General features: G+C 39.4%; 1 protein-coding gene across 2 annotated transcripts in view; it reads left to right on the forward strand.

Moving 5' to 3' along the window:
* erp44 (endoplasmic reticulum protein 44) overlaps positions 1–27,557 on the forward strand; it is a 94,038-nt gene that overhangs the window by 16,496 nt on the left and 49,985 nt on the right. The window contains exons 2-3 of one of the 2 annotated variants that reach the window (XM_048616458.1): positions 20,535–20,607; positions 24,302–24,341. The exons of the other annotated variant lie outside the window; for it this stretch is intronic. Of the exons in view, the coding sequence (XP_048472415.1) occupies positions 20,535–20,607; positions 24,302–24,341 (113 nt within the window). The remainder of the gene's footprint in view (positions 1–20,534; positions 20,608–24,301; positions 24,342–27,557) is intronic. 2 annotated transcript variants of the gene reach the window in all.

Consider the following 27,557-nt stretch of genomic DNA (forward strand, 5'->3'; position numbering starts at 1 on the left):
GATTTCAATCAACATCCTTTACAGTGCATGGAAAAGAGCTCAGCCTGCGCATTCAGCCATACTCACCAGGATAATGAGTACAACATTGAACAGGAGTGAGAAATTTATCAGTAAAGAGTGAACGCAAAACATACTATTTCTTCCACAATAAAGGAAATGACCCTAACTCCCCTTAGCTATTGATATGTGGGAGTACATTTAGCACTTGTGACTAAGGTAGTCTGAACAAATAACAATGAAGCAAAACAAATGTAATGTGAAACATTTGTAAGTAAAATTCAAATGAGAAAAGTACACGTGCCACTTCTATGATCGCTAAGCCTTCGTATTAAAGGCATGGTGTTAAGCAAGAAAGTTATCTCCGTGGTAGAGAGCCCCCACCCCCCGCCATTCATTCCAGAGACTCCTGCATAACACACCTGTATTTGCTTCACTGTCAGCTGACAGTAGATTTCAGCATTGAGTAGCATCTCCTGCTGGGTGATTGCATGTCTTCCCAGTGCATGCTGCTGAGACTTCAGATTTTAATTGGAATCATGTGAGAACCAGCAGAAAGGAAAACAGAGTGGCACCCACTTTTCTTTCATTGTGAGGAACAGAATGGCACACCACAGTTAAAATTTTTCTGATACGCCAGAATGACTTGCTTGTGCACAGAAAACTGTCATGGATCTGGGGAAGTCTAGAAATCCCAATAGGGATTTCAACGTTCACCTAAGATGTTCATTAAAGATCGATCTTGACGAACTATGATCTGCCCCGCTGAAATTATGTCGGCTTTGCTTTCTGGATTGTTTAGAGATTCCTCAGCTTTGAATTTAATGATTTATTACATTACCTTGCCAGTGTATGTATTTTTAGGATGTGAGATACTAATGTCAGTCTACTAGACCTGAGGTTGTCTGCATTTGGTTATCTCCTTTCTTGAGTAATGTAAATATGGGCTTGAGGAGGAAAGGATCTAAGAATACAGTTAAATCACTTAAAGTGATTAATGTAACCGTGAAAAGCAGATCAAGCACTGGGATTTGGAGAATTACAAAGACTTTTAAGGACTTTACTACTTTAAGCAGACAGCAAAACTCTTGAAAGGAACAGCAGGGTAATTGCAGTATCCCACACTAAAAGCTTTATCACCAAGCTGATGAGGGGCGCAGTGTTTAAAGAACTATTAAAATAGTAAAATGACTAGCCACACTTGGCAGTTACAGAATCTTTAGAGATGAAGGATCTGTTGGAGCAGAGCCGATTCAAGATTTGGCTAGGAAGAAGCTGTTTCGGAACTCCAGAAATAAAGTTAAAGGCACCTGTAGGCAAGGAAGAAAAAACTTTAATCACAAAAAGATCAGGCTGGGAAGGATAGCAGTTTACAAAGAAACTGGACTCTCCTGAAAAAAGTGGGACATCTGGTCATCCTGTAAAATCTTTTGTCAAATGTTTTCAACCGGTATCCACAGGTTATTGAGCTACCAGTGAGAATCCATTCACAATGAGAGTCACCACCGTCATGATAGCACACCACAGGGCATGACTGAGGGAGTGAAATCAAGGGCTATCAAATTATTTACATCAAGGCCCCAAAATCAGAAATATCACAGAGCATATTTCATTGAAGACCATTTGAAAGATTTAGAAAATGGAGTCTGACGAGTAGATAGAAGACGTTTTAAACTGTGATAACAATGGAAGATCTATAATTTAGACCACAGATTTGGTTGGAACTCTTATCAAGGCGAGCAACCACGGACGTTTATTTATGAAATTGGATGCAGGGTCAAGTATTGCGTATCAGTTGTGAAAGGCCAAAAAGCATCCATTTCAACTATGAAGAAACAGCAAAGATCCACCAGCCCACAGAAGGCAGGCAGCCATTATCCTGATTGTAGAAAGGCAGGAAAACCCCAGCAAGCAGTATAGGCATACACTGTTGTTATTTAAGAGGATTGAAACTTCATTAGAAGAAAATGATACAACATTGCTATTATGGTGTAAATTCTTAGAAGCTAGCACAATAATATGGCATTGCTATAAAACAGCACTAAAGAGCTTAAAAAATTTACAACTACATTAAGATACTCTAAATTTAAAATGGCTTTAAAGTAGTAGGAATAAATGACCTCTTAGGAAGAAATGGCAAGAAACTTAATACAACCTCAGAGATTAGGTGTCAGAGATGGGCCAAACAGAACACAGAATTGAATATCTTCAAGAAAACGGTTAGTGTCATAGAGATATACAGCACAGAAACAGATCATTCGGTCCAACTTGTCCATGCCAACCAGTGATCCTAAATAAATCTAGTCCCATTTGCTAGCATTTGGCCCATGCCCTTCTAAAACCTTCCTATTCATATACCCATCCGGATGCCTTTTAAATACTGTAATTGTACCGGCCTCCACCACTTCCTCTGACGGCTCATTCCATACACGTACCACCATCTGTGTGAAAAAGTTGCCCCTTAGGTCCGTTTTTAAATCTTTCCCCATTCACTTTAAACCTGTGCTCTGTAGTTCTGGACTCACCCCCCACCCCAGGAAAAAGACCTTTTGTCGATTTCCTCTAACCATACCCCTCATAATTTTATAAACCTCTAAGGTCACCCCTCAGCCTCCGCTCCAGGGAAAATAGCCCCAGTCTATTCAGCCTCTGTCTATAGCTAAAACCCTCCAACCTGGGCAAGATCCTTGTAAATCTTTTCTGAACACTTCCAAGTTTCACAACATCCTTCCTAAAGCAGGGAGACCAGCATTACACAGTGTATTTCAATGGTGGCCCAACCAGTGTCCTGTACAGTTGCAACATTGTTAAGATACAGAATTACTAGAAGCTGAAATACTAAAACTTGAGCTGAACAATTAAATGCACTAGACTCTATAATGGATGACATTATAAATCACCAAATGTAAAGGAAGACACAGATACTTTTGAAGAAGAGCCGGCAGTCTTTGAAAACAAAAAGTGCTGGAAATCGCGGCAGGTCAGGCAGCATCCATGGAAAGAGAGCAAACTAATGCTTCCAGTCTAGATGAGTCTTCATCAGAGTTGACGTGAAGTGTGGAGAGGGCAGTACTTAGGCAATAGTGGGTGTGTGGAGCGCTGGGAGACAGAGGGTCTTGATAGTCACCTCCACACTTCATGTTAGCCCTGATGAAAAATCATCTAGAATTGAAACATTAGTTTGCTCTGTCTATGGATCCTGACCCAGTGTGATTTCCAGCATATTTTTGTTTCCAGTGCAGATTCCAGCATCTGTGAGAATTTGATCCCACATAGTCTTTGATAATTCTTCTATTCTGACAATTTCTTTTTGAAAGACCAAGATTTAACTAAAGAGTTCAGTGACCAAGGAACTCCACTTAATTGTATTCATGACCTCCATTGATTTATTGGAAAGCTGTGAAATCAGAATTCATAAGAGGCAGATTTGATGTCAGAATTATTGATGAATCTTTGTCAGATTTATCACAGGCCAAAGAAGACTTGACTTTGGAGAAAGCAAGTCAAATTGTGCTCGAAGCAGAAACCAGGAAGTCACAGACAAGTTCTGAGAGGAGATGGACAACCTTTTCACAGGAAAAGGTTCATCCACTTTATTAACTTCTCTTCACAGATTAAGATTTTAGGAAGGTTGAATTCATCGGTTGTGAGCCCACTGATGGCTAGTCAGTCCATCTGTGACTGGCAGGTTGTCCCACAATAGGTGCAGGTAAAGGGGTAGTCACTGTTAAGGCCTGTTGGATAGCCTCCTTTCAGATGCTGGCTCTTTTAGTGTCAAAGGTATCTGTAACACTTCTGATGTAGAAACTCTAAACATCACAATCAATGGCTTCCACTTCCCACTGACAATGATGTACCGTGCAGAGAGAGGCTTTTTCGGGCAATCCTTGAACATTAGCGCAGGACCCCTATGTTCTGTTACCAGCAGTCAGCTCTCCATTATAACATGATTTTGGGCAGACAATTTTATAATTTATAAACACCCTAAAGACACACATGGCAAACCACACAAAGTAGGCCAAATGGCAGATACTAACGGTCAGTGTCAGCACTGTTGAATAACAAAGCCTCACAGGCAGTGCCCAGCTATGAAAAAATGCTACATCAGTAAAGAACAATTGGTCACTTGTAGATAATATGTGGAGGGACACAGCTTTAGTACAGAAAAAAGACAAATGCTTACTCATTCAAAGATGATAATGTGATAGAACTGTCACCACTGGAAAAGTTACCTGAGGCATTCCTTGGAAATTTGTGATTTCCTCCTCCTCCCGCCCCACCCGCCCCACCACTTGAGTTTAATAGAACTTGCTTACCTTAATGTACATCTCATTGGTTTTAAGTTTGATACAGGAGTGTTTGAATAAATTGAAGTTTCAGCCCAAGGTGATGATACAAGATGTTTTAGGTGGAATAAATCTCGAGAGTGAGATATACTACAAATTACTGCACCAGAAAGAGTTTGAGAGTTGAAGCTACTGTTATGGACTAAACTTAAACCCCTTCAAAATACATCATGAAAATAGCTTAGACTCTAACTTTTTCTTATTTTAAAGTTAAGTGTAAGGTGTTGAGTTTGATGCATTTGATTGGTGAAACTACTTGACTTCAAGCAAAACATTTTATTTTTACACTACCACTGTTAAAAATACAGACAAAATAAAAATAAACAAAAAAATTGGCTTAATCGTAATTATCAAAATACTTAACAAAATAATATAAATCCGAAAGACATGGCAAGCAACTTGTTTACACTGTGGAATGAACTGCCAGGGAAAGTGGTGGATGCATGTACGGTTACAATGTCTAAAAACACATTTTAATAAGCTCATGAATAGGAAAGGTTCAGAGGGATATGGGCCAAGCTCAGGCAGGTGGGACTAGTTTAGTTTGGGAACATAGTTGGTGTGGACTGGTTGGACCAAAGGGTCTGTTTCCATGCTGTCTGACTTTATGGGAGAGAAGTTGTGTTAAACATGTCTGGAATTTTGATTACATGGAGTACATTACACAGTTCTGGCCAACATTATTATAAATGGGATATTGAGGTATCAGTGAGAATGGAAAATATATTCATAGAGATTAGAACTGAGGCAATATACTGACCAGGAATAATTCATCAGTCTAGGGCTGTAATTTGTTTTGGGGGGAGAAAAAAGACTTCAGGGTCTAATATAAGCCTTAGGATTGTGAATAGATGTGCTAGGGTAGATCATAGAATCCCTGCAGTGTGAAGCAGGCCATTCAGCCCATCAAATCCACACTGACCCTCCAAAGAGCATCCCACCCAGATCCTACTCCCATGGCTAATCCACCTAGCCAACACATCTTTGGACTGGGGGAGGAAACTAGAGCAGCCAGGGGAAACCCATGCAGAAACAGGAAGAATGTGCAAATTCCACTCAGACAGTCACCCAAGGGTATAATTGAACCCAGGTCCCTGATGCTTTAAGGCAGCGCTGCCAACTACTAAGCCACTGTGCCACCCATGTCTAGATACAGGCACTTTTTTATTTGTTCATGGGCATCACTGGGTCCATCCAGAACTTGTCTATCCCCGATTACCTTGAGAAAATGGCGATCAGCTATGTTCTCTGTAATTTTGTCTTCTGCAGCGTGGACCTTGAACTCCATGGATGGCGGAAAGTCAGTACATTGGCGTGCAAATCGGCATGTATGAACCTCCACACAGTCATGCTTTTTATGTAATATTGGAGTGTAGAGATACCTACAATGGCATTAGGAAGGGAGTTCCAGGATTTTAACCCATTCAATAATCCTAGTTGATGTTACTACTGGACAAGTCCAATCCAAGAATAAAATCTGGCCTGATGGATCATATATTTTTGTTAATATAATGTAACATTCTTTTGCTGAAACCTAAGCAAACGAGGTTGCAGGTTTGTTTTTAACAATAAAACAAGTGAATTAAGCAAAAGAAAGAAAACAAATAAAACAAATCAAGTCACACACATGTAACACAGTTTGAAAGATTTCAAGATGCAACGAAACAAAATCCCATCTCCCCCAACACTCATCATTTACAAGTTGATCAAAGTCCAGAGAAATTTTGTTTCCCTATCTGATCTGACTGTTTGACTTAACTGCTTCTTCTCACCTCCTGTCCTATGAACTGTGCAGCCCTCTTCCTTGATTACACTCTCAACTGAGCTGTTGGACTTTCTCAGCTTTGAATGCCCAATGCAAGTTTCTGAACAAGCGCTCATCTAGAAATTTCTCGAACTAAACTCTTTCAAAGGATAGTATTCCCTAAAGAGCTGTAAACAATCTTCTCTTCTTGGAGGGGCATTTCTGATCCCAATCAGGTCTCTTTTGAACTGGACCCGAAAACCCATGAACCAAGTTTAAAAAATATTTGTACACAGTAGATTCTGCTAAATCTAATAGTTTAATGGTTTCTCTCTCTTTTGTAAGTTACCGCCGGCTTAACAGATTTGCATTAACAATCCACGAGTCTTTGCACTCACCTGCTTCCAAACACACACTGGTTTAAATGTCATGTTTCTGGAGCACTGACCTAATTAGTTTTTAAACCCTTTCACAAAAATAAACTAACACGTGTTTTCCACCAAGTTAAGTTCAAGCTTTCTTTTTTAAAAAAAATGATGCTTATGTGTAACTCTCTCACCTTACATTGAACCCTGAAGCACTAAAGGAATGATAGATTTCGTTTCATGTTAGGCTGGTGGTGATCCCATGTATTTGCTGTCCTTTTCCTTCTAAGTGGTAGTGTCAAAGGTTTGGAAGGTTCAGTTGGAGGGGTATTGGAACATTACTGCAGTGCATATTATAGATGGTACACACAGCTACTCTGGGCAGCAGTGAATAGTGAAGTTGGTAGGTACAGTGCCAAACAAGCAGCTGCTAAATCCTGGATGGTGTCAAACTTCTTGAGTGTTGGTGCAGCTATGCTCATCCAGGCAAGTGGGGAGTATTCCTTCACATTTGTTGGAGGGAGTCCACATTCAGAGCTCATAGGTGTAAAATAGTCATGATTAAATCCAGTCAGGAATGGTGCACTCTCATAAAGTGTAGTTGAAATGAATTATATGGGGAAAAGGGAAAATGAGGCAAAGGGGATGAAGGAGAAAGAAATAGAAAAGTGTATTAATTGGTTTATAAATATAGAGGTGTGAGAGGAGGCTTGAGTCAAGTGTAAGTGCTGACATAAAGCAATTAGGCAGAGTGGCTTAATGGAATTCCATATTAAAGTAAGTTTCCAAATTGATCTGTTTTCCATGATGTGGGATCTACTCATTATCTACTGACTCTTTAATCATTGGTATACAAAGAATCATTTGATGGTACAGAACTTCTGTATTGCTGAAAAAACTACATTTTGTTGAAGCTTTTCATCTTGTACTCATCAGGACAATTCACGAGAATACCAATTCAAGTAGAAGACCATTATTTATACCTCGTGAAGAGAGCACTGATTAGCACTGGGAGTCCATTTGCCAAGTGCAAGACAACAAGTTTTAACACTGATTTTTCAACAATACTCCAATTAGCATGATATTGTGGATGTTTTGCCATTCTCATTTAGCACTGTGTGTGTTTTGTTTTTTCATAGATTATACTGTTTCTAGTTTGTCCAGAATATCTGTGTCACTAATAACCAAATTACTAAGTTTGTTGTGCAAACTCTTACATTTGGCTGTGTTTAAAAAAAATTGCCATTGCTGAAAATAGTAGCTAAAAGTGGAGTACTTTGGTGCCATTCAGCAAGTTAGTCAGTGTAGGTAGAAGGAGCAGATGAATTTTTAAACATTGAAACTTAGAATAGTAGTCCACTTGGCTCTTCGAGCCTGCTGCATCATTCAATATGATCATGTCTAATCATCTAACTCAGTATGCTGTTTGCGCTTTTTCCCCGTACCCTTTGATCTCTTTAACCTTAAGAACTAAATCTAACTCCTTGAAATGTTTTGGCCTCACTTTGTGATGGCTGACTCCCTGACCTGGTCTTGTCAAGGTACAGATTCAGTTCAAAGTTGGATCTCTGATTTCATGGAAGTGAGTGTGCTGGGCTTTTACCTTCCACAGTTTTTTTTTTAAAAATGGTTTTCAAAACTGCTTCTCCTTGCTGCTATTTTCCCAAACCCTTGCTCACGGTGAGGTTTCTAGAGAGACAGAAGCAAAAATCAGGAGTATTTACAAAACTATGGATTATAAATAAATTTTATAAATTTCATGCACTTGCATGACCCAAGCTCCATCTTTGGACTGAATATGGATCTTGAACGGGAATGTAAGTCTAGGAGAAGGAAGCTTTGAGAAGGTGGGTCGGGAAGAGGCCACTTCTTGAAGGGTTGAGGACCATCAATGGTCAGCAACAACTCGGAGTTTCTAGGAAACATGATCACGGGCGCGACAGTAGTAGTGTAAGGACCAAGTTTATGTTTTCTTTCATATTCTTGTTTACCAAATTAAGGTCCTACAGAACCTAACATCACTATTGACGTGTGTTTCACTTAAGCATGATTTAATAAATCCAGCCACAACTTGAAGTGAGGACTTGCTGTATTCTACATATCCTTGACAAAATTTGGATTGACATTCTTTGGGTCTGTCTTAATCATGAACATCATATAGCTTAGAACTGAGTTGAGGAACTTCTTCACACAAAACTTGTGAATCTGTGGAATTTCCTGCCCAGTGAAGCAGTTGAGGCTACCTCATTGAATGTTTGCTTTTAAGGCAAAAATAGATTTTTGAACAGTAAAGGAATTGAGGGTTATGGTGAGCAGGCGGCTAAGTGGAGCTGAATCCACAACAAGGTCAGCCATGATCTTATTGAATGGTGGAACAGACTCGAGGGGCCAGCTGGCCTACTTCTGCTTCTATTTCTTACGTTCTTATATCGGAGTGAGAAGTTTTGATTTTGCTGAAGTCTTTGTGGATAAATAAAAATCTTGTATTGTTGCATAAAAGATGTTAATTTGACCATCAGTGTTTTGTGGTTATAGGGTCATAGGGATGTTCAGCACAGAAATAGACCCTTCGGTCCAACTCGTCCATGCCGACCAGATATTCTAAAGTAGTCTACTCCCATTTGCCAGCATTTGGCCCATATCCCTCTTAAACCCTAACCATTCATATTCAGCCCTTCCTCTGGCAGCTAATTCCATACACACGCCACCCTCTGTGTGAACAATTTGCCGGTTAGGTCTCTTTTAAAACTTTATCCTCTCACCTTACACCCATGCTGTCTAATTTCAGACTCCCCTATCCTGAGGGGAAGACCTTGACTGTTCATCTTATCCATGCCCCGCATGATTTTATAAACTTCTATAAGGTCACCCCTCAGCCTCCGATGCTCCAGGGAATATAGCCCCAGCCTGTTCAGCCTCTCCCTATAGTTCAAACCCTCCAACCCTGGCAACATCCTTGTAAATCTTTTTTGAACCCTTTCAAGTTTCACAACATCCTTCTTTATAGTAAGGAGACTAGAATTGAATGCAGAATTCCAAAAGTGGCCTAACCAATGTCCTGTATAGCTGCAACAGGACCTCCCAACTGCTAAACTCAATGCACTGACCAATAAAGGCAAGCATACCAAATACTGCCTTCACTACTCTGTCTACCTTCTCTGCTTGTGACCAAATATTTTTCTATCTGATATTTTGCCTCCCTATGCAGTAGCACAGAATTGTGGTTGTTTATTGGTTCATACTGCTGAGCTGGCATTGTTCGAGTTGGGCCTAAACTCCAATGAATTCCCTGCTATTGTTATATCAAGCAAGGAGTATTGACCAGAATTGTCAGAATCTTGCATGAAACATAAAATTAAACTGGAACAGTTGGATCTGCAGAGTCACTTCTTTTACTGTTAGAAGCCAGGGAATAGGTTTTGTGCCTTTCTCTCTCAACAGATGACATCATGACTGCCAATACCTGGTCATTTTTCTATGAAAATCCTGCTAAGTTATTGAACCTTACAGTGAATGCATTTTTTTGTTAGCTCGGGAAGAGTGTTCTTTTTTCTTTAAGAAAAGATATTACATTCAAACAATTAAAAACTTCTTAATATCCAAAAGAAAGCCCAGGACCTCAGTTTGAGATATTGCACTAAACTGAAGTTTTTGTTTTGTCTCTCCCACTCCAGCTGGCTAAACACACTTTATAAAAATATTAATTTACTTTCAAATTGAATGTTTACCTGAGCTTCCTCATTTGATTTTGTTCTATCTTTTTGTCTCTCTTTCTTGCTTCTCCCTCCCAATTTCGCAAGTTTTCTCAGGGAAGAAAGATGAGTCTGAAGGATAAAAGTTTAGTTGAAAGCACTCAAATTCACTCATCTTTTCCACAAGAGAAGAGACCATATCGTATTTAAAGATACAACCAAGGAACAAGAGTAGATAATTTGGCACTTCGAGCCTGCTCTGTCATTCAATAAGTTCATGGCTAATCTGATTTTAACTCAGCTCTACATTCTAGCGCATCTGTGATTATCTTTCATGTCCTTGTTAATCAAGAATCTATCGACCTCTGCCTTAAAACCCTTTAAAGATTCTGCATCCAGTGCCTTTTGAGGAAGAGCATTCCGAAGACACTCAACCTTCTAAGAGAAGAAATGTAAAGAAAAGGATTTTTAAAAAAGTGTTTATCACAAAAAGTATCTTCTCTCTTTCAACAAGCACAATTTTTTTTTTAATTTAATGCATTCATGAACTACCTTCTCATTCCACTTGACGTGGCTTTCAGCTAGAGTCACTTCCCTATCAACAATCCCTTTGTTACTTTAGTTTGTATTTTCAATTGTTCCTTGCCAATTGTGTTTTTTTTAATGTGGCCATCCTTCTGTTCATCAGTCCTGTCTCTGAAATTCCTAGCTACTCAATTCCTTTCAATGTTCCATGCTTACTGACTGACTTAGTATCTGCTGAAGTTCCATCTTTTACTCCCTCGTAACAAAAACTTGCATTTATATAAAATGTTTAACCTAGTGGAATATCCCAGATCACTTCAGAGAAATGCTACCAAACAAATTTTAGCTCCAAACCACACACCCAGATATTAAGAAAGATGACCAACGATGAGTTTTAAGTAGTATCCTAAGGGAGGAATGAGATAGAAAACATTCACAAATCCATCATCTTGAATTTTTGTCTCATATCTAATCTCCCTCTCTTTTTGAATGTCTTTTAATTTGGCTTTGCTTATCTGCAACATTGAGAGTTCTGAGGCAGTCGTATTATTCTAAACATGAATACAACATCTGACATTCTCAACCCTGCCGTCTTCCTCTTACCTGGCTCCACAAAACTTTTCTACATCCCAGTGGAAGAAAGAATACAAGGGCTTTGCATTATATTCACCTTTCATGACTTTAGGATATCCCAAACACTTCACAGTTGTAAAATATTGTTGAATTTTTTTTTACTTTTATAATTTCCGCTATGGATACTCTTTATCGGAAGCTGTTAGAGGAGAAGTGAATGACTTCATGGGTGAGTTTAAAAAACATTTTGAAAATAATTATGGTGTTAGGGGTAGGCATTTGTTAGAGTTTCCTGTCAATCTGAACATTGAACATAACTGCAATAATTCCATCTTGCAAGTTGTTTTCACACCTCTGTTGAGGAAGGCTTTTCCATGTAAATGATGCCAAACGATTGAAATGGACCTTGGTCTTGCCTCCCATCCTGCTAGTCGTATACCCAAGAATTAAAATTCCTTTTCAAGTCTTATGTGTCTGTAGAGTCAGTCATTTTTCATCAAGCTGGCCTTCAATTGAATCTCCTACCCTAATGTTGTGCCTTGGAGTTCAACCTGAACTCTTAGGCCTTCCAACTTTCCTCTTCCTCGTAACCCCCCCACAGTATCTTTGGGATTGCCTTGATAGTATTTCCTACAAATATCACCATAAAACCTTCTCTCTTAATTGCTAACTTACTGCTTTAAAAACTGCCTTGATTCCTGAGTTTTTAATTAAACTTTGAATCACTCTCTTTCTCCAAAGTAGAACAAAGAACAAAGAAAATTACAGCACAGGAACAGGCCTGTCGGCCCTCCAAGCCTGCGCCAATCCAGATCCTCTATCTAAACCTGTCACCTATTTTCTAAGGATCTGTATCCCTCTGCTCCCTGCCCATCATGTATCTGTCTAGATACATCTTAAATGACGCTATCGTGCCCGCCTCTACCACCTCCGTTGGCAATGCGTTCCAGGCACCCACCAACCTCTGCGTAAAGAACGTTCCACGTATATCTCCCTTAAACTTTTCCCCTCTCACCTTGAAATCGTGACCCCTAGTAATTGAGTCCCCCACTCTGGGGGAAAAAGCTTCTTGCTATCCACCCTGTCTATACCTCTCATGATTTTGTAGACCTCAATCAGGTCCCCCCTCCACCTCCGTCTTTCTAATGTAAATAATCCTAATCTACTCAGCCTCTCTTCATAGCTAGCACCCTCCATACCAGGCAACATCCTGATGAACCTCCTCTGCACCCTCTCCAAAGCATCCACATCCTTTTGGTAATGTGGCGACCAGAACTGTACGCGGTATTCCAAATGTGGTTGAACCAAAGTCCTATACAACTGTAACATGACCTGCCAACTCTTGTATTCAATACCCCGTCCGCTGAATGAAAGCATGTCGTATGCCTTCTTGACCACTCTATTGACCTGCGTTGCCACCTTCAGGGTACAATGGACCTGAACACCAAGATCTCTCTGTGCATCAATTTTCCCCAGGGCTTTTTCATTTACCGTATAGTTCGCTCTTGAATTGGATCTTCCAAAATGCATCACCTCGCATTTGCCTCCACTGTTTTCCTTCAGTAAATTAACAATTTAGAATATTTTTCTCTGCTCAGTGTGTTTATAGGAATGCTGGTGGATGTCCATTTGGGATTTGTTTCATGTGCATGTTCTATACGGAATTGTATATAGTTTCTTGAATATAGTTTTTAAGATGTTGTGTGGCTCATAAAATGAGTTAAAGTCCAAGTCTAATTATACCCAGGTAGGAGGTTTTTTGTTTGCGCCAATTTGCACAAAAAAACTGAAACTTGTTTTATGTTAGCGTTCAAATATAGTCTTTTTTAAACAAAATTCAATGAGTAGGTCCATTATATGATTAATGTATGTCTTATTGTTAAACAAGAGAAGAGACCTGAAGCACAGACAGAGTAAAGTTATGCAGACTTCATGATAGTTATAGAGAAAAAAGTTTCCCTCTGAAATTGCTACAAATTTCTGTGCCTGTTTGTTGTCCTGGTTTGTTAGAAGGCTGTAGGTAATCCCAGAGCATTGCATGTTGATTGATGGCTTTCAGACAAAATTTCAAGGGTGATTGTAAAATGGTTTACTCTCGGGGTTATTACAATAAACCAGCAAACAAAGGAAAATGCAGGTCTATTACCAAGCTCTGGAGGGTAGATGTTCAGTCTCCAAGCACAACAAGATAAGCACACATGGAGAAGCAAGCGTACATCAGGGACAGGAGTGATCTGTGGACTCCTGTGGACTTGTAGCTCAAGGCACTAACTTCGGCATGTCAATCTGGATTAGGTCTGGGAAAGATGACTGTGGGGCTTTTATTAAAAAAAGGTTACAATTCATTTAAATAGTGTCTGCTTTGGATCTGTGGCATTTCCCTGAAGAAGGAAAGTCGGTGAAAACAGATTTGCCAGAAATTAGTTCAGCTATCAAACTATGCTGCATACCAGATGTAAATGCTAATTAGAAAACCTACAGCAAACGGAGAACGGATTACTAATATCCTCTAGGCACCATCATACATTAGAGGTGAAAGCCTTCATTGCATTAGGCAAATTTTTATATGCACTGAATCACCTGAAAGCCTGTCACTGCTCCCTTATTGACAACACAGCATGTGTCTGCTAACAAAGTCAGTTTAAAAGGCTATAGAGAAAAAAATATTAAAGGCTACAGAAAATGTAGAAGTGAAAACTATGTTTCAGAAATTAAACTTGATTTTCTATATTAATACTGATTAAAATGATGTGCCTTAAGTACAACTTTAGCTTTTATTATAATTAAACTGCAGCCGAATATAAATGGTGCAATTAAATGGCACTTTAAATTGATAATTCCCTGCGCAAGTTTCTTTCATTGCATGAATAAATTGTCAAGGAAAGGCAATACAAGTACAAATTGCACTAAAAGGCAGTGTTAAAGCAGGGCCTTGGGGGCTACAAGAATGATTAATAAATATAATGTAATCTGTAGTTACAGAGTTACATTACTGTACACTAGAGGGCATGATTTTAGATCTTTCAAACCTTAAATTCAACACCATTACAATCAATGTGTCAATAGCTGGATTTCCACAGCACTTTCAATATAAAAACAAGTACAGCTTTGTTTTAAAACACTTCAGTCAAGTTTAATACTTTGTGATCAGCTTTCGTTAGCTGTAAAAGTTGCAACGTATTTAAAACTTGATTTATATATTTGTTTCTGTGACAAAGACATAACTGCAGTGTCTTAAAACAAAGCTGTAGTTGTTTTCTTATTGAAAGTGCTGTTGCACTCCAGATATTGACACACTGATTGTAATTGTGTTGAATTTAAGGTTTGAAATATCTAAAATCATGCCCTCTAGTGTACAGTAATGTCACTTTGTAACTACAGATTAGAGCTGGTTAACTTAAGACTGGTGAATAAGTTTATGGTCTTTTGCTGACTGTTGACTAAAGGTAAGCTCCGGATTTATTTTTCTTACATTAGTTTATACCAGACAAATTCAGTTTGATAAGTAGTGGTGGAATTGTTAAAACTACTTAATTTTATTTCAAGCTGTGATGCATTCATTTCCTGCTGTTTTCTGTGTGGCAGCTGAGCAAACTGCAGCTGCACGCTCCCACCCACTTCTAGCCAGAGCCCATGTGACAGCAACACGTGTTATCTTCTCTTGCCATGTTCTGTTACTCCATCTGATGTGAATTGAGGCAGAGTGACTGAGATTAGAGTTATGCTCATGCAACTGCATTTATTTAACTTCAAAATTATGTAATTAGACATATTGTTCAACAACAAAATGAAACTAAGAGGGGAATTCATTTATACGATTAGACACAGATTGAATTCAATTTCCTTAAATAGACAGACTTCTTTCCGGGATTTTTTTAGCCTCTCTTATACACCAGACTCTGACCTAGAATTAATACCTTCATTGCTCCCCTCACCCCTTTCCCCACCACGAGCTCCTTTTGTGATTTTCAACTCACCAGAGAGCTGTTATTTAATGTTATTATTTTGAATTTAAGGAAGTTTTATTGCAGCATGACAGATTTCACACAAATGTAATAAATATGTTCCTATGCTGACAGTCTTTTCGGTGCAAGTTATTTACACTTTGCCTTTCATGTTCCTGTCTGAATGGTAACTGCATTAAACATCCTGCAAATGTCAGCTCGTGTCAGCTGAATCTAATCAAGGAGAATGAAGATGAGCCTTAGATCTTTTTTCCACTGGTTCTCCATTCCTGAAGGCACCGACTTATGTTGACATACAGAAGTGTTAAATGTAAAACTGTGCAGGAGCTGAAAAGACTTGCAATTCATAGTAGCACCACATTCCTCAATGTATTTTGTGTCACTCCACAAACATTATCTGGAGGAAATTATTCATCTGTCTTGTTTTTGCTGGCCAACTCTGCCAGAGATTCATTTCATTAATTCATCATTTGTCTAAGGTCATGAAATAGCCTCTTAAGTTCTAATTTATGTCCTCTTGTCAATGATATAACTGTTGTTTTTCTACTCCTTTTTAATACTTCAGAAGGCACAAAGATGATGATCCAGTCAGTATAGACATTTAGCTTCTGAAGTATCTCTTTTATAACTTAGATGTTGAATGTCAACCATTAGTTCAGGTACCCTTTGTTAGATCTCCTCTAATAACTGAATGTATCTTTCTCATTTGGTAACGAGAATGAGCTTTTATTAAAATTGATCACTCACTAGTCACTTGATTGTTTTTTTTTCTATTTGTTCTCTTCACTGGTGCTACAGTTGTGTTGCTGGTTGCAGCACTCTGTTTTATCCTATAGTACGATGCCATGTAATTTAACTTGCTGTAATTGATGATTTTGTATTTATTTCTGATGCAGAATCTTGGTTGCCTTCAGCCTTTCTATTACCTCTTGGCATTTTTTTTTTGTTTAGTTTCAATTTGTCCAATAAATTTTACCTCAGGAAAAAAACGTGAGAAGTCTAGTCAATCCTCCAATCAGTACAAACAATTCATTTGAACTCCTTCATAATCCTTTGATTCCTTCATTTAATATTACTTTTTAGTCCTTGAACCAGATGTTGTTCACTGTGACACAGGGAACACCCAAGGCAGGTGGGACCTGTTTCTGGGACTCCTGCCTCCATTCTCATTGTCTGATATCTCTAAGTGTGCAAGCGGACAAGGCTGCACTGGCAATTCCAAAGTTAGCAGCTCCATTGTGTCAGTAGTAATTTCAGCTCCATAGCATTTTTGTGGCTTCTGAAGGAGAAGGAACTCAGATTTTTACATATGTTTTTAATGCAGAGATTGTTCTTTAAGTTTGTTCTCAAAAGGCTAATGAATATTACATTGACCAAAGTAGAAATGTCGTCAGGTGAATTACTGTTGTAACCGGTTGATAAAATGCTGTTCTGCATTGAAGTTTTGAAATTCAGGTTTTGCTGTGTCAATTGTATCCTGTGCTTTGGTATCTTTATTGATCAACAGCTCAGCTAACTGTTCAGCATTGGAAGCAGTGTAACAAGAGGTTGAATTCTTTGATTAAAAGGTCAGCTGCCTGTTTCACTCTTTCAAAGGCCTGATGCATTAATCTCCAAAAGCCTTTTTAACAGTTGTACGATGGAATCTTATGGATTCAACTCATGGGGGCTTATTGATATAGTTACCAATGAGACTGAGTTTGTTTTGTTAAGAGATTTATGACCTCTTAATAGGATTTATTTTTCCCAAGTGGATTTTGAATGACTTTATTTTGCTTGACAGTTTTATGAACATCTTGAAGACGTCCCCGCAATATTATTGAGCTCCTGAACAATGGACATCATTGATAATGGGATTGGAATGTGAAAGGGGCATGGCAGGAAAGCAACAAGAGTTAAGTCATAGATAGTAGGAACTGCAGATGCTGGAGAATCCGAGACAACAAGGTGCAGAGCTGGATGAACGCAACAGGCCAAGCAGCATCATCGGAGCAGAAAGGCTGACGTTTCAGGCCTAGACCCTTCATCAGAAAAGGGGGAGGGGAAGGGGGTTCTGAAATAAATAGGGAGAGAGTGGGAGGCGGATGGAAGATGGATAGAGGAGAGGATAGGTGGAGAGGAAACAAACAGGTCGAAGAGGCGGGGATGGAGCCAGCAAAGGTGAGTGTAGGTGGGGAGTTAGGGAGGGGATAGGTCAGTCCAGGGAGGATGGACAAGTCAAGGGGGTGGGATGAGGTTAGTAGGTAGGAGATGGAGGTGCAGCTTGAGGTGGGAGGAGGGGATAGGTGGGAGGAAGAACAGGTTAGGGAGGCGGGGACGAGCTGGACTGGTTTTGGGATGCGGTAGGGGGAGGGGAGATTTTGAAGCTTGTGAAATCCACATTGATACCATTGGGCTGCAGGGTTCCCAAGTGGAATATGAGTTGCTGTTCCTGCAACCTTCGGGTGGCATCGTTGTGGCACTACAGGAGGCCCAGGATGGACATGTCGTCTGAGGAATGGGAGGAGGAGTTGAAATGGTTCGTGACTGGGAGGTGCAGTTGTTTATTGCGAACCGAGCGTAGGTGTTCTGCAAAGTGGTCCCCGAGCCTCTGCTTGGTTTCCCCGATGTAGTGGAGGCCACAACGGGTACAGCGGATGCAGTATACCACATTGGCAGATGTGCAGGTGAACATCTGCTTGATGTGGAAAGTCTTCTTGGGGCCTGGAATGGGGGTGAGGGAGGAGGTATGGGGGCAGGTGTAGCACTTCCTGCGGTTGCAGGGAAAGTCATATCAGGAACTGGGAAGATGCCCCAGCGAGCAGAAGTGGAACTTTTAACTTGCCCACATTTACCCACCTCCATTCCCACCTCCCAACTTTGAGAGGTTGTGGCCTTGGCCCCTGGTATCCCACCGTGAAAATGGCATGGATTGGATCTGACAGACAAGAGGTGGTGTCAGGAAATCTAAAATCAATTTCCACCTCAACAAGGAAAACCTAGCTCCTTGTTTCACTGCTTTTTTGCTCTGGAAAAAAATTCTGAATGCTTTTTGATTATTATCTTTCTGAGCAATCGCAGTTATGTTGTCAATTTTGGCTTTTTTGTTCATCCTTTTACTCCATCTAATGTTAACCTTGTACTTCATGCATAGACCAGTTTTTATACTTGAACAAAACATTTTTATTCTTAATTTCTGCAGACCTTCTCTTTGCATCTGTGTTTTTATTACCGCACTTCTTGTATTAACAAAGTGGTCTTGAAAGTGTCCCTGTTTTCTAGGGTAACCCTGTCTTCCGAAATACTTTTTAATTGTCTCTGTATACCTATTCCCAATGTACTCAAAGTTTTCTGAATATCTAGTTTCCAAAATTTGAGGTTTATTTAGCATTTCTTTCCTCTATTGTGAGCTTGACATTTGACTTGTACTCTCAGCTGATATCTTGATAAAGTAAATAAAAGCTGTAGATTGCTAGGCAGTAAGGAAAAATGTGTTTGTGTTCCCCTGGAGCTTGTCCCTGATGGAATCTGACCGTGATGTCAGTTGGGTGCCTTCCATGCATTTGGAAAATAAATTTTCAGACAGCTAAAGTGGCCTTTTTGTGTAGGATAACTTGGATTACTATTAGAAGTAAGATACAAAAAAAAATTATGCCGTTCATGAAGTGATGTTCTATTTTAGCTTCATTTATAGCGATAAACTCTGTACCTAATTGTTAAAAGTGAATTGCAGCCCTGTGAAATTGCTGAACAGTAAATCGTTTTGAGTGAGCCACTTAATACTTAATTCTTTCAGGGAATGTACAGCTCTCACAATGTGTAAAAGTAAGAATCATCAGAAAAATGTATATCTTGGAGGCAGAAAGCAGAAAAGGAGACCAGTCCTAGTCAGTTAATGTAGATCACAAGAAACAAAATTTTCAATTGAAGGCTGAAATGCATTAAAGTTAATCCATGCTTTGCACCCATGTAACGTAATGAATTAACACAAGTTGAGATTGGATCACTTTGATGCCATCAAATCAACCTTTTTTGCTAAATCGTAAACATTTTTATCATTTATATGCAAAGATGAATTAGGAGTGGGATTATTCTTTTAGTTTTCTATGCCATTTAATAAGATCATGGTTGATCTATTTGTAACCTCAAATCCATGTCCTTGCCTATGTCTGATAACCTTTCACCCCTTGCTTAACAAAATCTATTTACCTCTGCTTTTAAAGTATTGAAGGATGTTGCTTCCACCACTTTTCTAGAAGAAAGTTCCAAAGACTCACGACCCTGAAAATTTTGCCTCATCTCTGTTTAAGTGACCTACCTCTGACTTTTAAACAGCCACCTAGTTCTAGATGCTCCCATAAGCGAAAGCATCCTCTCCTCATTTATCCTGACAAGACCCCTCAGGATTTTCTATGTTTCAATCAGATGCCACTGCTTGCTTTCTACTTTTGAATTGAAATTTAAACCAAGATGTTCTTGCATTCTTTGAGTAAATGTGAAATTTTGACTGATGCAAAGGTGAAACTTGTTTTGCTTCAGTTCTGATCCAGAGCTGCTTTTCTGCATTGTAATGTTGAATGATGTACTAGAAAAAGCTACGCTCATTCGTTCTGTTTTTACTGTTTACTGTTTTTACTGTTTTTTTTTAAACAAGTGTTTTGGATCTGCCTCCTGTTGTACCTTTTCTTAACAGTTGATGAGTGCCATTAACTTTGCAACTTCATGGATGATATTCTGGGTGTGGTCATGGTTCTGATACCATGGTCATAACTCCCACAGAAGCATTGCATTGTGGATTTAACTGGTAGTGGTTGTATGCCTTAGTTGGCTGAAAAACAGGCCTTTTTTAAAGCCAATAAAGAGCCAGATTTTCTAATAATATTTGTCAATCCAGACTAGATTGTGTCACAGGAGGTTAAGGGTTTCTATTTTCAAAGAGAAATGGGCAAAAGGAACAAAAAGACTGAGAAAGTGGACATAATGTTTATATTTTAAGTGTTTGTTTACATAGCATCCAGTTACTGTGGTTCCAAAATTATTCTGGGAAAGCACGTTAAGAAATTGTGGTCCCATCAGCTGACAGTTAAATTAGTGTGGAAATTGTCACGGTTCTTACAGTTTCTTCTGTGTGCAAGTACAATGTGAATTAATTTTATTGTGCAGAAATGTTCAAAGGCTCAACTCCCTTGAGATTCAGATGATGTATCAGAAAGCTAATTCCATTTTTTTGTCATATGGAACTGTCACAAATGGGTTGGTTGTCCTTATTAGTTGTAACCATTAAATAAAGAAAAGAAAACAATGTTATACTATCATTTTAAGAAGCTTTTTTTTCCTGTTACTTTCAGGCATTGTGGTTTAATACATCAGCTCATAGCGAAATAGTAAATCTTGATAGTGGAAATATTGATGAAATCTTAGGTAAGTGGTCCTACAGAATTTTATGCAAATTTTTTCATGAGACTGGGAATGGACTTTGTATATCCTCTTAGAATGTAATCTACTCAGAACTATATCATATTTAAAAACGAACAGAAATGCAAGACTTTGAAGAAGTGCTGAGGGGTTCGATTAAATGTTGCATCTTTTTCAGAAAGCAGCAAAAGGAAAATGAACTGAATAGTCTGTTTTGCACTACAAAATTGTACGATTCTGTGCAATTAGAAAAGATGCAATCTTGTAGACTGAACAGCAAGGCATCCGACTACTTCAGTTTGGATGGTACACAGTCCTCTCCAGTATTATGATATTTCATTTTTCAGTTGGCAGTCTTCTGACAATCGATGTTCTTCATCTTCAGCTCCTTTTTAAAAGAACTTATAAGGTGTTCAAATATGTGCTGGAATAATGGTCAACAGTTTTAAATGGTGATCAACGATTCCAGCTTAGAGAGATGTATCTTTGAATTCCATGTTATTTCCAATCTTAATTTACATCCAACATTCCCAGTTTTTGCCACACTGCAGCTAGTTTTAATGGTAATGTAAGAACTATTTTTAATTGTGAATACATGAACCAGAACTTCTCTGATTAGCTGAATCAAACTTGAACTGTACAGTGAAATCAGAGCATCACTATTTAAAAATCCAAATTTTTCTTCTATTGTAATTGTTTAAAATGCCTGTGAAATGAAAGTCAATGACTATATTGTACCACCAGGGAAGAAATTTTACGTACATTTTATTAAAAAAAAATCATTATTACATGAAAGCTGCGATTTAAGTTGGTAATTTTCCACATGCTCCAAGAATTATATTACTGAGGGTGGAATTTAATGAATGTGGGTGAGCTTGGCCCTGGGATGACACCACCTCTATAGCAATTTGGATTCCCTTTCCCTGGAAGCAGGGACGACTACCACTGCAGCAGGATCATCACTGAAGCAGGTGGGATGGCCTCATCAAAACCAGTCAATATAGCTCTGGTGGGAAGAGGATTGAGTTTTAAGGGCAGGTCGGGATCTTCAAGAATGGAGGGAGACAGAAAGCAGGAGACTATAAGCCAGTTAGTCTGACATCTGTCATTGGGCGGGGGGAGGAGGAATGTGCTAGAATCCACTGTTAAGGAAGTAGGAGTAGAACACTTAAAAACTCTAAGAATGAATTGTGTTTTGTGAAAGGGAAATAGTGTTTTACAAATTTATTAGAGCTCTTTTTATGAACATAACAAGTGGGGTGAGTAAAGGGTACCAGAGGATATAACGTATTTAGATTTTGAAAGGTATTATATAAGGTGCGACATTAAAGGTTAACTGCATTAAATAAGAGCTCAAGTTATCTGAGGTGATATATTGGCATGCTTCAAGGATTGGTGCAACAAACAAACAGAGATGGAACAAATAGATAATATTTAGGTTTACAAATTGTAACAAATGGAGGATCTCTCATTTGTGCTGCAATCTCATTCATTTAGTATGACTTAGATGAAGGGACCAAATATATTGTAGCCATATTTGCTACTGATACCCAAAGGTGGATTGGGAAGCAATTTGTGAAGAAGTTATAGAGCCTGCAGAGGGATTTGGGTGGGCAAAGAATTGGCAAATGGAGTATGTGGGAAAATTGAGATGGAGATTTTGGTAAGAAGAATAAACAAGCAAAATATTATTAAATGGCGAGGGACTGCTGAATGCTCATTACAGAAAAATTTAGGTATCCTTGCACATGATTTAAAAGAAAATCACCAGGCATGTCCAAGAAGGATTTACAAAGAACAGGCCCTTCAGCCCACCAAGACTGCGCTGACACATAATGCCTTTCAAAACTAAAAACCTTTTGCCTGTACATAGCCCATATCCCTCTATTCCCTGCCTATTCATGTATCAGCCTCTTAAACATTACCTGTTATATTTGCCTCCATCACTACCTCTGGTGATACCTCTGGGCACTTACCACCCTCTGTGTAAAAACTTGCCTCTCGCATTTCCGTTAAACTTACCCACTTTTACCCTAAACCTATGCCCCTTAATAATTAACATTTCTACCCTGGGAAAAGGACTCTGACTATCCATTCTATCCATGTATCTCATAAATTTGTAAACACATATTCGGTCACCCCTCAGCCTCCAATACTCAAATGAAAATAAATCAAGTTTGTCCAATCTCATCACAGCTAATACCTTCCAAACCAGACAACATCTTGGTAAACTATTTCTGTACCCTCTCCAAAGCCTCCACATCCACCTTGTGTGGCAACCAGAACAGTACACAATATTCCAAATGTGGCCTAAGTCAAGTTCTATACAGCTGCAACGTGACTTGTCAATTTTTATACTCTATGCCCTAAACAATGAAGGCAAGTATGCTTTCTTGACTGCCTTATCCACTTGTGTTGTCACTTTCAGGGAACTGTGGACCTGTGCACCTAGATCCCTCTGTATGTTGATGCTACTAAGGGTTCTGCCATTGACTGTATACTTCCCTCCTGCATTAGATCTTCCAAATGCATCACCTCTCATTTGTCTGGGATTAAACTCCATCTGTCATTTCTCTGCCAAAACATCCAGCCTATGTCCTGTTGTATCCTTTGGCAGTAGTCCTCCCTAACTGCAGCTTCTCCAATCTTTGTGTCATCCTCAAACTTACTAATCAGGCCACCTACATTCTCCAAATCATTTATATATATTGCAAACAACAAAGGTCCAGCACTGATCCCTACAGAACACTACTGGTCACAGATCTCCAGTCAGAAAAACACTCTTCCACCACTATACTGTCTTCTATGACTAAGCCAGTTCTTTATCCAGAACATCAGAAAAAGGAACAGGAGTAAGCCATTTGGCTCCTTGAGCCTACTCCACTTTTCAGTAAGATCTTACCAGCTGACCATAGATCCCTTGTGACTTTACCTTTTGCATCTGCCTGCCACGAGGGACCTTGTGTAGTCCTTACTGGTGATGTGACCAGCTTAATGTACGTGCCATCTATGACATTCTTTGCCTCATAGCTGCTCCATAGTGGGTCCATCTGCAGCTCCAGACACTCCATGCAGTAAATCAGGAGCTGCTTTCGGAAGGAAAATAGAGTGCAGGCCTTTATTGAAAGGAGTTAGAGCAGAAAATCCAGCACATCTTGCTACAGCTGTATCGGGCACTGGTGAGAGAGTATTTGATGCACTATATACGAAGTTTGGTCTGTTTAATTAAGAAGGAACCCCCCACTACTGCCCAAAAAGCCTTGGGGATATTTGCCAGGGTTTACCTGGTGGGTTACTCACAGGCATGGCCCTTACTCATCATTGTTCGAATGCATGTGCTGACAGAATGAGACACTTAAGTGGATCTTAAGTAACCACTGTAGGCTTCCAGGTGGAACGGCATTCATTCTTCATATACCTTACTGTCCTGTGCACCCTCTCCATTCAATATCCCACATATCTCCCCCAGCCACCATTGTGCAGCCTGCATGCAGGGGACCATTAAATTCCACCCTCTGTGTTTTTACTTATAAACATAGGATTTGTAATATCTATGTTAATCCAGCATTGTAACGATGTCTTTTAGCTAATGATCAGAATTTTAACTGTGTTGTGGAAAGAACTGTAGATTTGTTAATTTCTTGTAACCTTTTTCTTGTCTCTCCCCCTCTTCCCCTTCTACCCTTGCCCCTGATCCCAGGCAATGCAGATGTTGCACTAGTCAATTTTTATGCTGATTGGTAAGTGAAACATAAATAATACGTGGTTTGAAGATTGATTTCCATATTACCTTTCAGGCTATGGTGACACTGGCAAGGCAGTGTTTATTGGTCATTCCTCGCAGTTGTAAACTGGTAAGCTTTCAGCAACTGCTGTAACTTTTGTGATGTTGCTCCCACCATGTTGTTACATGGTAAATTCCAGGATTTTGATATGACGATGATGACTAACAGGAAATATGTGACTTTGAGGGAACCTTTAATCAGTGGTGTGCCCATAATTTACTTGCTCTTGCTCTTGATGGTGGAGATCATGAATAGAGAAGTATCCCTGGTAAGTTGCACTTGCAGAGGGTGTAAGTAATTGACTCCAGTAGGAGGGACATTTATCAGAGTAATTGCTCTGTCCATATTGTATTGACTACAATGGTTTGTAAGTTTAAATCAACTTGACAGTATTTATACAGGGAGCTTACTTGCTTCTTAGAGTATATTATGGACTGCTGAACAATGGAAAGAAAACTGAACATGTATATTGTAAATGGCTGATAGGAACATGTGTTAACTTTTATAGTTCTAAAAGATTGATAATCTAAAAAATGGCCAGGAAAAATATCTGTACTGAGAGAACAGAATTGACTGTGTGTTCAGAACTCTTGTGTGAGTCAGTACATTGCTACTCCAAGAATCAATGGAGTCCTTACTTGACCTGAATCTGAGTAATTCAGGGAGGAAACCAAAAATGTGGGACAGTGCTTGGGGAAAAGAAAATTAAGCTCATAATTAGGACCAGTGTAAGAGCAGAACTAGCTATTTTTAAAAAAAAAACATATTTGACTGAAAAGAGTAGATGAAAATGAGAGAATCACCCAGAATAAATGGATATTTAGTATTTAAATAGGAAATAAAGGGTACAATTGTAGTACATTTCAGTAAGGAAGAAAGGGATACATTTTCATAGGAATCATAGCATCCCCACAGTGTGGAAACAGGCCATTCGGCCCAATAAATCCATACTGACTTTCTGAAGAGCATCCTACCCAGACCCATCCTCTTACCCTATCCCTGTAATGCTGCATTTCCCATGGCTTATGCACTTAACCTGCACATCCCTGAACACGATGGGCAGTTTAGCATGGCCAGTCCACCTAACTTGCATTTCTTTGGACTGTGGGAGGAAACCAAAGCACCTGGCGGAAACCCACCCAGACACGAGAACGTGTAAACTCCACACACAGTCACCCTGAGGTTGGAATTGAACCCCAGTCTCTGCCACTGTGAGGCAGTAGTACTAATCACTGAGTTACTGTGCTGCCCAGTATCCTTAATGAAATAAATTTACATTAGTGGATCTTTTTAAGACCTCCGGATATCATTTAAGGACCAGTAAAGTGCTCTTGAATTTTATTCCTATTCTAATGTAGGGAAATGCAGCAGAGTTTCATTGCTATAATGAGATAGCCAGTTTCACCTCTCAATTGAGAGAGGAATATTGGTTGAGGCACCATGAGAATTCCTTTGCTGTTCACATGCTGCTGTGGGATTTTGTTTTAACATTCACTGGGAAGAGCAGAGACGTCCCCAGTTTTCTGTGTGTTGGAAAGAAGGTGCCTCTGATAACGTAGCACTCCTTCAGTACAACACTGAAGCATTAACCTAGATTTTATGCTCCAGTCCTGGAGCAAATCTTGAACCTATAGCCTTCTGACTCAGGTGATAGTGCCACCTCTCAACCAATGCTAACACAGTGAATAAGTAAATGAGATTTAAGCAAATTTGAAAATTTGCTTCTGATGAAGGGTCTAGGCCCGAAACGTCAGCCTCTCTGCTCCTATGATGCTGCTTGGCCTGCTGTGTTCATCCAGCCCTGCACCTTGTTGTCTCGGATTCTCCAGCATCTGCAGTTCCTACTATCTCTTTATGCTAGATGATGGAAGCTCAGGAAGAAATAGTAGAAGCATTGACAATAAGTTTCTGACCAAAGGATAGCAGATTGTAATAATTCCTTTTCAACAAAGCACAGAGCATGTTGCTTTATCTTTGGTAAACTATTAGAGTTTTTTGTGTCGAATGTATTTTTTAAATACTGGAAGAAGCAAGTGTAAGCCAGGGTCGGTCACCATGGATTTCAGATTTAAAAACAAAGAGCTAAGGAAACTCCTCAGGTCTGGCAGCGTGTGGAGAGAAACGGAGTTCATGTTTTGAGTTCAATATGATTTCTTCAGAACTTGGTACTTCATAGAATGTAGAATCCCCACAGTGTGGAAACAGGCCATTCAGCCCTACAAGTCCACATTGTCCCTCCGAAGAGCATACCACCCAGGCCTAACCCTTACCCTATCCTATCCCTGTAACCCTGTATTTCCCATGGCTAATCCACCTAACTTACACACCCCTGGACACTACGGGCAATTTAGCATGGCCAATCCACCTAACCCACACATCTTTGGACTGTGGGAGGAAACCGGAGCAACCCACGCAGACATGGGGAGAACGTGCATACTATGATTCTATGCACACAGTCGCCCAAGGGTAGAATCGAACCCCAGTCCCTGGCGCTGTGAGGCAGCAGTGCTGACCAGTGAGCCACCATGCCGCTACATGACCTACCTTACAGAATTCTTCAATAGAGGACATAAACTATCTGTAGCTTTATGTGGAGTTTCAGAAGCTAATTTGATATGGTGCATATGAAAGACTCATGGCTAAGATGATGGTGAGTGGAGTTACAAAAATGTAACCTGATGGGTAGAGGGATATTTGGAAGGGTGTAAGCAAGTTGTTAGGTAAAACCGAGTTTCTCAAAGTGGTAAGATGTGATATTTAAATTTAATTTTGAGCTAACTTAGATCCATTCTTTGAATGGCCTGAGTTTCAAATTTAGGGAAAAATGTTGAAATTTACCAATTGTGTTGAATTGTGCATGTCTAATTGTGGTGACAATAGTGAAAGATATAGGAAAACGAGGCCTAGCAGATCGGGAGATGAGGGGGGTGGTGTCACTCGGTATAGAAGGATGTAGTGTTGAACAGTTTTGAAGTAAGAAAAGGAATATTTTAAGATTTTAAAGGAAGAAATTTATACTACTTATTAAAAAATCTCTCAGCCAATCAAATACTAAAAAAATGATTTGAACTTTATTGCATGTAGCAACTAAAATAAGACCCTTCAAATAAGCAATATAAGCCTCACAGCCCAACTTAGCTGTGGCCCAATTAATGGTGGAATTTAGCTACA

The sequence above is a fragment of the Rhincodon typus genome, chromosome 2 (assembly GCF_021869965.1).
Source record: "Rhincodon typus isolate 14 chromosome 2, sRhiTyp1.1, whole genome shotgun sequence".
NCBI classification, from domain to species: Eukaryota; Metazoa; Chordata; class Chondrichthyes; order Orectolobiformes; family Rhincodontidae; genus Rhincodon; species Rhincodon typus.